We start from the raw sequence: 12,884 nt of genomic DNA on the forward strand, positions 1-12,884 counted from the left end.
TCAGAAATCATATTTAAATTATAATGCCAAAAGATTATCTTTCCAAAAAAGTCAATTTTATGTCAATTTATTAAAAGCATCTTTGTTTTATTCCATTTCAAAGTTTTTTTACCTCAAAAAAAACACCCTTTATTTTGCTGATAAAGGGACATTTTTTGATTTTAGGTTCTCCCTCATAGCATTGTTTTACATCGTTTTCCCATTGTTTTATAATTTTTCTCAAATTTCTTTTACTTATCATTTTCCCGCCATGTATTTTGATTTGGTCTCATTTATTTTTATTCAATACTTTTTGACTTTTTATCGAAATTTTGAAATACTTTCTTTAGTTTTTCTCCCGATAGAAGAGAAGTCTTAATACACAACAAAATGACGGGAATAAAATTAAAAGGAACTATTATAGATATCCACAATAACCAAATGCCTATAACAGTTGCAGATTTCCGACAGTGTTTAAAAATCAATCACATAATAGCAAAATATGTTTACAACTAAACTTTGCAGGACTAAGTCTTCATGAAGTGTGACAAAAATATAATAGAATTTATGATCACACTTTTCTGCAATACAATAAATAAACGAAACATTGGAATGAAGTTAACTTTTCAAATTCATTCCAGGATTTTGCCGAAATGATGCGGCAACATTGCGCACTAAAGAAAACATTTCAAACCAATTCATTATTTCATTTAACTTTAATTCAGTAGTGTATGTGGTTGTGTTGTGTTGTGCTTGTTCTGTTTACATTCTGTGTACATAGGTCAAAAATCAACAGGTGCGAAACCGCTTAAAATTGCGCTCATGAAACATTTATTAATTCTTGTGTATATTCTGTAAATAATTTAATGCAATGTTATATTTTTCATTGATGCATTTCAGTTTTAATTTATGCGAATCATAACTACTCAAACAAATACAAATAATATTAAAATAAATAGAGCACAGCACGCATCTAAAATGGTTTTATATTTATTTCAGTGTACAAATTTATTTCCAAGTTTGCCCCTGACTTTCGCTTATGCATGTAAGTAATGACATTCCTGGCTTTTTAGTGCACTAATTCAGAGAAAATTTTAATTTCATGTACCTAATTTTTCATACCTCTTTCAAAGGTCAAATCCAAGAAGGTGTCAAGGTGAACTTCATTTGAAGACAATTATAGAAAACCAACTCTGATAAGTTGTAACTACAATCCACAAGAATATCATAATACATGGAACTCGAAGAATAGCTTAGTCACTGGAATTTTTCAAGCTTAATTCTAAATGGTTAATTATACAGTCAGTTGTAGTTTATACTCTTGAAGTGCAACACCATGAAACTACTTAAATCTACTTTAGATTTATTATTGTTATTGATTTTAATTCATTCTACTTCTTGTGCAGTGCTAAGAAACAGAACCAACAATGAACCTGGTTTATATACATCTGAAGATGATTTATTTATTTTAACAATTGATAATTTCAATACTTCTATTTATAACAGCGATAAAGCTTGGATGGTTGAATTTTATAGTAATTGGTGTGGCTTCTGTAGAAGAGCAGTTCCAAGAGTAAAAGCTTTTGGAACTGATGTTAAAGGATGGAATGACTTAGTTGTAGTAGCAGTATTGGATTGTGCCAATGAAAGAAATGCTCCTGTTTGTGAATATTTCGGAATAACAAGATATCCAACATTCAGATATATTCATGAACATTATATGGAAGGGCCTGAAAACACAGGATTACCAGTGGTAGCTGACTCTCATACCAATTTTTCAGAGCACAGAAAAAATTTAGTTGATATTTTAATTAAAGAACAAAGTGAAGGTAGAGGTAAAATGTTACCAAATTTACAGCCATTTAAAAGTTCGGATATATCAAATATATTTAGTACAAACGGAGGCAATCCAGAGTTAGCATTTTTGATTGTGCAGGAACCAGGTGATGATGCAGGCCCTTCTATTATAATGGATTTTCATAGTGTAAAGGAAGTAGTTATTAGATACACTTATAATAATGAAACTAACGTCACAACTGAAGAACTACCTGCATTGTATTTAATTTATAAAAGTGGTGATTTACAGCATTTGAATATATCTTCACTAAATCGAGAAGGAATTAAATTTAAACTGCGTGAAATTTTATTGTCAAGGAATATTGAAGTTCCACCGGAAGTCTTGAGAAATATTACTATTACAGATGAGGTTACAGAAACTGTAAATGTAACCAAAGAATATTTGGACTTTGAGAAAAGAATAAGAGCAGCTGGTGACACAGTTTTCCAACTAGATCTGGAAAATGCTCTTAGATACTCATTAAAAAGAGAAGTTGGAGGAAATCAAAAAATCTCGGGAGAGAAATTAGACGCTTTAAGAAAGTATATTAATGTTTTGGTAAAATATTTTCCATTTGGGGAGAAAGGAAAACACTTACTACGACACATTCAAGACTATGTCAATTCATCACCAGAAATAGATGGTCACCATATAGCTGAGCATATAAAACAAGCTGATCAACAAGGTCAAAATGTTTTTTCTGGACCTGAACAATGGTTAGGCTGTAGGGGTAGTTCACCAACCCTCCGTGGATATCCATGTGGGCTTTGGAAACTATTTCATTTCTTGGTAACAAACGCAGCATTAGATCCAAGCAATAATCAAGATACAAAACCCACTGTAGTGTTAGAAGCAATGCATGGATATATAAAGAACTATTTTGGTTGTGTAGACTGTAGTGAGCATTTTCAAGATATGGCTAAGAAAAGAAAAATTTTTGAAGTACAATCATGGGAAGAATCTATTCTTTGGTTATGGAGAGCACACAATGAAGTTAATAAGCGATTGTCTGGAGATGCTACTGAGGACCCTCGTAACAAAAAAATACAATTTCCCTCAATTCAAAGATGTCTAAAATGTTATAAACCTGACGGTACATGGCAAGAGGTTGAGGTATTATCGTACCTGAAAGAAATGTACCGTGCTGATAAAATCAACTATATGTATTCAGATCCCCGGATAATACATCAAAAGGTTGTGAACAATAAAACAACAGCTGTCGCCGCTGCTGCTGCAATCTCGACATCCCACGGCAATAGGATAATTAATACAAGTATGTATAAAATATTATAATATATAGGCTATAAAAGATATTAAGATAAAGAATGTACTGAGAACATTTGCATGTTTGATCTTTTAACTGTGCTTTATTGCTTTTTATGTCTGGTTATTTTTAAAATTTTAGATATTGTTTAATAAGTAACTATTTTTAGAAAAGATGTAACTTATAGTTTTTATTGTAAATTTTGACATAATAATAATATTATCTATTAGACCAGTCAATACTAGTGATATTCTCTATTAGACCAATACAAAAAGACTCGCATCTGAAGATTCATAAATTTTTTAATGGAAATATTTTTAAATAAACAATCAAAATGCCAAACTCATCATTGTGCTCATAACTTGTCTATTTAGAGATTTAACGTCAACAGGCAACTTGTTCAGAAAAAAGAGATACACAAAAAGAGATACATGCTTTATTAAAATCAGATGATAAACAAAAAAGTTATTGCAAAATTAACAACATAATCGCTGTTTTTGATTATTTTTTTTTATCAATTATTAAATTTTTTTTTTAAATGTACCTAAACTTAAGGGTTTTATCGTGTTTGAATTGTGTGCAAAAGATGGGCCAGATCGGTTGAATGGCTTTTGCGAAATTTAATATGTTTATAAGATTTTCTGAAAAATGAGCTACTTTCTAAGGCCGGTTCAGATAATTTGACTGAATGTATCTCAATAATACAGTGCTTATTTTCTTTATTAAAACGTATATTAGTAAACTTTATAGTTTAAAGTTTAAAATAATTATATTTATGTACACAAAATGATTTAATAGTAAAATTTAGTTCAAATCAAATGGCAAAAAAATATTCGGAAATCTGATTAAAAAATAGAACTTTTAGAAAAAAAGCGTTCTTACGACCTTTAGGAGCCTACATAGTCCCTTTCTTTAACAAAATCTTTGTTACGTTAATTAACAACATTAAGGGATAAAATTAACCAATCTTTTATAAGAAAAGTCAAAGTTTCTAACAAAACCGTTAGCAAACAAAATTATTGAAAATTGTTTAAACAGGAGTGTTGTAAACAAAGGGGACTTTTCGTTTCGACTAAAGTAAAAGGAGTGGGGCTAGCCGAAAGAAGTCCCAGCTGCGCCATTTAAAAATCCAACACAGTTTCAAGATAGACTGTTCGGAAAATATGACATATCTCGGGTTTGACTGGATTCAATTTGCACTTTATTTTTTTAAACTGGGGTACAACGTTAAAATAATAACATTTATCGTATTTTCTTTGCAATCCAAAACAAAGCAACTAATAACTACGGGATGTACAAACTTTTCTTGAGTCACTTTTCATTGATATTTTTTTATTTATTTATTTAAAATATAATTATATTAAAAAAATTTGCATAAAGAGTATTAAATTGTTATTTATAAATAATTTTCCTAATACTCTTATTAAATTTGAACAAATCAGTTTTTTAATATTAAAAAAATATTTTTAAAACAACAAATCGTATGTATAATTTTTATAAGAAACTCACATATGTAGGCACACAACTGAAAACTACCACAAACAACGAGAGTAAATAGTATTGTTTCAAAAAGGTGACGGAGATTGAGTATCTAGGAGTAACCCTAACAAGTAAAGGGGAAGAAAGCCAAGCAATTCCGAAGCGGATTTCGTGAGGAAAGAAGACGGTCACGGACACAAACTACTAAGCGCAAATAACATCTCAAGAGAGGCAAAATTAAGACTATACCGAACAGTGATCCAATTTACGGTTCTGTACTAAAGCTAAACATGGGTTATGAACAAAAATCAAGAAAATATGCTGAATATCTGGGAACGCAGTGTTTTAAGAAATATCATCTTCTTCTTCTAATGGCGCTACAACCATTTGTGAGTCTTGGCCTGCTTAACAATGTTCTTCCATTCTGCCCTGTCGGATACTTTCCTTCGCCACTGACTGATGTTCATGGTTTTAAGATCCCTCTCTACGTCGTCTATCCATCTTTTACGAGGCATTCCTCTTGTTCTATTTCCTTGGGGCTTCCATCTCTGGACTACTTTTACAGCTCGGTTATCTGGCATTCTTTCCAGGTGACCAAGCCAGTTTAGTCTTTGTGACTTTACAAATCTGACAATATCTGCGCTCTGCATTAGTTCATCCAGCTCGTGGTTCATTTTAATTCTCCACGAACCATCGCTGTATTGAGTTGGTCCAAATATCTTCCTTAGTATTTTGCGCTCAAATATTCTCAGTTGATTTTCATCAGTGGTTGAGAGGGTCCACGTTTCACATCCATATGTGACCACTGGTATAATTGCTGTTTTGTAGATTCTAAGCTTAGACTCACGATTCAGTAACTTACTTTTCATTAAGTCTTTGTATGCACAAAAGCACTTATTACTGCTAAGAATCCGTGCTTGCATTTCTTGACTGATGTTGTTGTTGTCATTTATTATTGAGCCTGGGTAGAGAAAAGTGGAGGCAAGTGGTTTTAAGAAATATATTCGGGGGAATAAAAGATTATGAAGACGTATGGAGGGGACGAACAAATTCAGAGATCGGAAATCTGAACGGGAAACACGAAAATAATCGGATCGTTAGGACAGAGACTTAGATGGTTAGGGACCTTGAGAGAATGGCAGATGGAAGGTGGACAAAGGACTCGCTCCTCAGAGGGGGAGGAAAGAAGAGAAGAGGATGACCACGAAAAAGTGGCTAAAAGCGTGTAAGGAAGACCTACAAATAACCGGAATAATACATTGGAGAACTGTGGCGGTGGACACAATAAAATGGAAGAAAAATTTCAACTATATATATATATATATATGTTCGGATAAGTTTCCGCGGTCAGATGAATGAAAATTACTGAGTTCTCGGGAAGAACCGCGTTGAGAATTTAAAACTCGACGTTTCGGCACCCATTTTGGAGCCATTATCAAGAGGGATACGGTTCGGTTCGAGTTCGGGGTCTCAATCTGCCTACTCCCCTCACTCGAGACGTACCAGTATCGTGTTCTATATTGCAAGAACTGTCTCTCGGCACTGAGGTCTCAATCTGCCTACTCCCCAGTGTCGAGTGACAACCGGTCTTACCCTGTGTGGCTGCTTTTATACTCGCTGTATGCGCGGGAACGGTATGCGCTGACGTGGTCTGAACTGACGTGGCCTGAGCGGTGTGGGCGGGAGGTCGCTGAAGAAGGGGTCGCCATGTTGCCGGCAATCGTTTCGCGTCATCGCGCGTGTTCAAGCTGTGAGGCCGTTTTTCGATTTCGATAGCTTCACGAATGATTCTCGCTTTTAATGAGCGGATGGGAGCGATGGTTTTTGCTTTTTCGAAATCTATTTTGTGGCCTGTCTGAATATGATGTTGGGCTAGGGCTGAAGTGGTATCGGAATGTTTGACTGATAGAGAATGTTCGTAAATACGGTTATGGATTCGTCGGTTTGTCTGTCCTACGTATGTACGTGGGCAACTGGAACAAGCTATCTCGTAGACACCAATGAAGACCATGGTGTCTACGAGATAGCTTGTTCCAGTTGCCCACGTACATACGTAGGACAGACAAACCGACGAATCCATAACCGTATTTACGAACATTCTCTATCAGTCAAACATTCCGATACCACTTCAGCCCTAGCCCAACATCATATTCAGACAGGCCACAAAATAGATTTCGAAAAAGCAAAAACCATCGCTCCCATCCGCTCATTAAAAGCGAGAATCATTCGTGAAGCTATCGAAATCGAAAAACGGCCTCACAGCTTGAACACGCGCGATGACGCGAAACGATTGCCGGCAACATGGCGACCCCTTCTTCAGCGACCTCCCGCCCACACCGCTCAGGCCACGTCAGTTCAGACCACGTCAGCGCATACCGTTCCCGCGCATACAGCGAGTATAAAAGCAGCCACACAGGGTAAGACCGGTTGTCACTCGACACTGGGGAGTAGGCAGATTGAGACCTCAGTGCCGAGAGACAGTTCTTGCAATATAGAACACGATACTGGTACGTCTCGAGTGAGGGGAGTAGGCAGATTGAGACCCCGAACTCGAACCGAACCGTATCCCTCTTGATAATGGCTCCAAAATGGGTGCCGAAACGTCGAGTTTTAAATTCTCAACGCGGTTCTTCCCGAGAACTCAGTAATTTTCATATATATATATATATATATATATATATATATATATATATATATATATATATATATATATATATATATATATATATATATATAGAAAAAATATAGTAATATAGAAGAAATTATAACTTCAAATATCTTATATGTGGTTCCGATATCAACTCTGCCTGGCACGAAATTAACAATACAAAAACAGTGGGTTGCTGTAAAATTAAGTATTAAAAACTCTTCGGGATCTTATAAAATGGAGTTTTAGGTTGGTTTAATTTGAAGATTGCTAAACTTAAAATATTAATTTTTCACTGACTTATCAAACCTTGAAAATAGCTAAAATAGGTTTTTGCTCTTTTTAAGACCATAAATTGTTTATAACTCAAAAAAGATCCATTTAAGTAAAAAGTTGCCAACAACATTTTTTGTTCAAAATGAGTCAATTAACCTAAAAAACTTTAATTTTAGAATATGTTTAAAAAAATGCTTAAACTATTTTGACCATTATTTTTTCTTAGCAACATCCACTTTTCTTATAAGAGAACTATTTCAAGTAAGATAATGAATTTACACTTAAAGAACTTATAATATTATATAAATATACGATTTATTGTTCTAAAAATTTGTTTTTAATACTAAAAAACTTATTGTTCAAATTGAATAAGAGTATTAGGAAAAATTGTTTGTCAATTTATTACTGTTTGTACACAATATTTATTTTTTATAATATTATAAATTAAATTAATACATAAAAAAATAAAAAACGTCTTAAGAAAAGGTTTGTACATCCCGTAGTTATTAGCTACTTTGTTGTGGATAATTTTGCAATTAAAATACGATTAATTTTATTATTTTACCGTTGTACCGCAGTTTAAAAAAGAAAGAGCAAATTTAGTACAGTAGAACTCGAAATTGTCATTTTTTTCCGAACACTCTGTCTTGAAACTGTCTTTGATTTTTTGAAGAGCGCGGCTGGCCTTTTATTCGACTAGCACTACTCCTTTTACTCTAGTCGGAAAGAAAAGTACTCTTTGTTTTTTAAAACACTACTGTTTAAAAAAGTTTTGTTAAAAACTTTTACTTTTCTCATAAAAGATTGTTTAATTTCAGCCCTTAATGTAGTAACAGTAATAACGTAACAGTTTTTTTTAAATGGGGCTATCTTGGTTCCTAAAAGTCGTAGGAACTCTTTTTTTTACTAAAAGTTGTGTTTTTTAACCAGCTTTTCGAATATTTTTTGCCATTTAATGGCAAAAAATAGAAATGGAAATTGATAGAACTAAATTCTACGGGGTTACTGTAAATTTAAGCTTAAAAAAGCTTAAAAAGTGCTATTTCTTAAAAATCGTTTTGTGTAAATAAATGTAATTCTTTTTAAACTTTTTTTCATAGGGTTTACCATTAATATACGTTTTAGCAAAGAAAATAAGCCATGGAGTATTGAGATATATTCAGTAAAATTATCTGGACCGGCCTTAAGCTCACTTTTCCAAAAATCTTACAAACAAATAAATTTTGCAAAAACTATTCAACTGATCTAGCACGTCTTTTGCACAAAATTCAAACAGGATAAGATCCTCAAGTTCAGGTACCTTTAAACAAATTTTAATAAATAATAAAAAAGTTATTAACGATATTCAAAAACAGCAATTTTGCTGTTCATTTTGCAATAACTTTTTTTTATTAACTGATATTTAATTTAATTAAATTTTTCATTTTGTGTATCTTTTTTTTTCCAAAACGTTGTCTGTTGACTTCAAATTTCTAAATATAGAAGTTTTTAAGTTACTAGCAAAATCATGCGTTTGACGTTTTGTTTGTTTATTTAAGTTAGTAAGAATAAAAAAATTTTAATAAAATCCTTTATAAAAAGGTATATAAAAACCCAGTCGGGCTATGTTAAATAGACAAAACGTTTTCGGAATAAATATTCCATCATCAGTGTCAGGTTAATACATGAATGTAGCCACTAAATATGGGGGTAAAAACCCTTTAAAAATTACTAATTGAAATTTAGTTTACATTATTTCTTGTATAAAATTAAGATGGTAAAGTTACCGTTGGATTGGTAACATGGCGACATATGACTCTACATTAAGTTGCAAGTCCTGAGACTTGATGTAGAACTTGATGATGAACTTAATGTAGAGTCATATGTCGCCATGTTACCAATCCAACGGTAACTTTACCATCTTAATTTTATACAAGAAATAATGTAAACTAAATTTCAATTAGTAATTTTTAAAGGGTTTTTACCCCCATATTTAGTGGCTACATCCATGTATTAACCTGACACTGATGATGGAATATTTATTCCGAAAACGTTTTGTCTATTTAACATAGCCCGACTGCGTTTTTATATACCTTTTTATAAAGGATTTTATTAAAAATTTTTTAATATATGGTATACAGCCAACTACAGGAACTTAGTTTCCTTGTGGATTTTAGTAAGAATAGTTACACTAAGAAATTAATGATTCCCTAAATGAGAGTCTTTTTGTAATATCTTATACTACACATTTCAACTGACAAACCCGTCTATTGAGTTGTGTCGATTAAAGTCTTAACTTAATTGGCCTATATTGCGTTGTTTTTAGAATTAAGTCTGTTAAAGTCATATTTAACATTTTCATACACTGAGCGTTGATACGTTATATAAATTATTCATAACTTTTTTAACTATTATTAAATTTTTGCGTTCAGTTTCTCCTTTAGGAAATACATTCGATTGCGCATTTTTTCAACAAAAAATTTTTATATAGGATATATTATTTTTTAACAGTAGCGGATACCAAGTTTCTTACTTTAAATACAAAATTCTGTATATCATTCAATTTTTGGATTCTTCAGAACATTCTAAACATATTTAAGTACAATATCACACACACCTATCTTCAATTGTTTTAAAATATTAAAGAAATATTAAATATTTTTAAGAAAAGGATCGATGGAATGACCAGCACGATCCCCTGATCTGTAGTTATTAGATTTATTCATATAGAGCTATTTTAAAATTATTGTATACAAAAAAATACACATACATATCACCAAACATATTTTTATTGAAAAAAAAAATCGTAACAAAAATACGACTCGACATGTTAAAACGTTTTTTTAACACGTCTTTATTTTATTTGACAAGGAATTTATTCCATTGGGTTGATATATATAGCACAACAGGCTTTTAGGCCTATGGTTTAGAGTTTTTAACTATATATTACTCCTTATTTCTCCATATTACTCCGTCGGTGGCCGCGGTTCCTTAGTCCTGTTTTTTAAGTTTTAAGTCCTTACAAGTTTTAAGTCACTTCTCGTGGTTTCAACTCTTTTTGGTCTATTAATCTAGCTAGTTTCAAGTTTCCTGTACATCTGTTTTCTTTTTGGCTGTTTTTTTTTTCATGATCCAGATTTCACCGTAAAGAGCCTTGGCTTGGATTACCGTTCGGTATAGTCTCCGTTTTCCCCCCTGGAGCTGTTTTTTTGTTTTCAATAATTTGCGCAGTGCTCCAACGGTTCTTCATCCTCCCGAAATTCTCTTTTTAGACAAAGAATTTGGCATAAAGAAGCGTGCTTTTCTGGCTCATTTTTTATACAAAGACGGGCACTTTCGTTATGTCAAAGTGGTTTTAGTTAAATTGACTAAAACTTTGGAAATGTAGCTTTGGTCATGCTGATCAAAAGTTCTGATTGCACAAGACTTAGAAATCAATTGTTTCTGAGTTAGAGGTTCAAAGTTAGAGGTTAGTTAGTTAGAGGTACACAATACATGTATTTATATAATATACAGGCTTTTAGTAAATAAGTGCAATAAACTTCACAGTGACAGTGATTCTGCATGAAAAAATGACAGTTTGCTATATGTATGTCCGCAAGTCCTTCGTTTTCCGAGATACGGGGTGTTAAAATTTTTCTTACATAGTGAAGATTTATTTATTGCTCTTAGAGATTGGTTAAGATATGCAAATAAAATTTAGTGGTTTTAAAGAGGTAGGTATTGCTCGTTATTTGCTATACGATTAAAAATTGTATATTCATCATTTGGCGCTCATACAGTTAATGGTATCAATTTATTTAAAGAAAAAAAATGGTACACCACTAAGATACTTAAAATAAAAACCATGTTTGAATTCTTGGTTTAATTTGTGACAAAAAATCTTTATTTTTTTAATATAAGGCGCCGTTTTTATGCAAAAAAACATAAAACATCTTAAAGCATATTTTTCATTTCTTTAATACATTCTCAAGAAATCTCTAATACAATAACATTAAACCAGAACAATAACAGAAAGTACCACTAATGAAGTTTTTAAAAGACGCAAAGCTACAACATTTTTTCAAAATAACCCCCTGAAACGTGGCACAAGATTTAACTCTTAACCTCATCGGTTGTCGTATTCGCGCAAATATTCCCGGTGTATTTCTTATTAACTTATGTCAAAATGGTTTTAGGTATAAATTGTAATAATTGTAATAAGTTGTAAATAGGTTGAAACTTTGCAAAGACATAGCTTTGGTCATGTTGATCAAAAATTCTCAGTGCCCCAACTTTCAAAAATTAATTTTTCTGAGATATAGAGCTTTAAAGTGCCTGTTTTTAGTTCATTTTCAAAATCATGATATTATAAACGTGCCATCGTGCCAATATGGTATCGGAATGACACCGAAATTCAGATCCCATATTCGTATTTATTTGGATTCCAATACTATATATGGAATGTGTGGTACGGTACGTTTTCAAATTTATGATTTTGAAAAATGAACTAAAAACAGACACTTAAAAGCCCTATAACTCAAAAATAATTAATTTCTGAGCGTTGGCGCAACGGGAATTTTTAATCAGCTTGAGCAAAGCTACCTCTCTGCAAAGCTTTAACCAATTTAACTGAAACGACTTTTACATAAGAAAAGTGCCGGAGTCCTTTAGTAAATAGTGGATCTGAATTTTTTAAAACCTTCTTAAGCCTTAAATATATATATATATATATATATATATATATATATATATATATCTAGCCTGCTTCTTAGGGTTCTGGCGAGTACATCTTAGTTAACATGTGAAAAAGTGACACCACTGTAGTTGATATGATAGGAAATATAATTGATTCCTTGACCTAAATTTTTATCAAGAGATGGCATATCATCGTTATAAGTGCTTCTACTCCAATTTTATAATTTTTTAAAACCATTAATGGCTTGTCTTATTTCTTCTATGATCAGTGCTGCCAATTTTATTTGGTCACCGCCTTACAATATCACCTCTCAGTTTTCCTTTTTATTTTCGTTTGGTTCTTTGTTAAGCAACTCTTTGAAATGCTCTTACTATCTACCTAGTAATCCTCTAGATAATTTTCCTATCATCTAATGATGACCCCCTTAGCTTTTATAGTATTTTTGAATTATTAGGTGGTGTTACTCCTCCTTTTCGCCCATTGGTAAAAATTACTTATATTTTTGTTGATATGATATTCATTGGATCTTTTTATCCACATACTTTCTTTTTATTCCTACACATTTTTTTGCCTTTCTCCTCCTAAGTTTTATTTTTATTTTAATTTATTTTTATTTTATATGCTTGGATTGATCAGACACTTTTGTTTTTATGTTCTAGTTTTGCTTACAATTGGCTCTAAACACTTATTTTCTCTCTATTTTGTTTACATGGCTTTTGTGCTGAGTCTTTTATAGTTTCTTGAA

General features: G+C 32.1%; 1 protein-coding gene across 1 annotated transcript in view; it reads left to right on the top strand.

Annotated features, from left to right (window-relative positions):
• Window positions 1-683: 683 nt before the first annotated feature.
• LOC140447645 (sulfhydryl oxidase 2-like) overlaps window positions 684-12,884 on the top strand; it is a 126,735-nt gene continuing 114,534 nt past the window's right edge. Inside the window, exons 1-3 of the mRNA XM_072540409.1 lie at window positions 684-775; window positions 979-1,024; window positions 1,113-3,089. Coding sequence (XP_072396510.1) covers window positions 1,316-3,089 — 1,774 coding nt within the window. The 5' untranslated portion in view covers window positions 684-775; window positions 979-1,024; window positions 1,113-1,315. The remainder of the gene's footprint in view (window positions 776-978; window positions 1,025-1,112; window positions 3,090-12,884) is intronic.

The sequence above is a fragment of the Diabrotica undecimpunctata genome, chromosome 8 (genome assembly GCF_040954645.1).
Source record: "Diabrotica undecimpunctata isolate CICGRU chromosome 8, icDiaUnde3, whole genome shotgun sequence".
Classification (NCBI taxonomy): domain Eukaryota; kingdom Metazoa; phylum Arthropoda; class Insecta; order Coleoptera; family Chrysomelidae; genus Diabrotica; species Diabrotica undecimpunctata.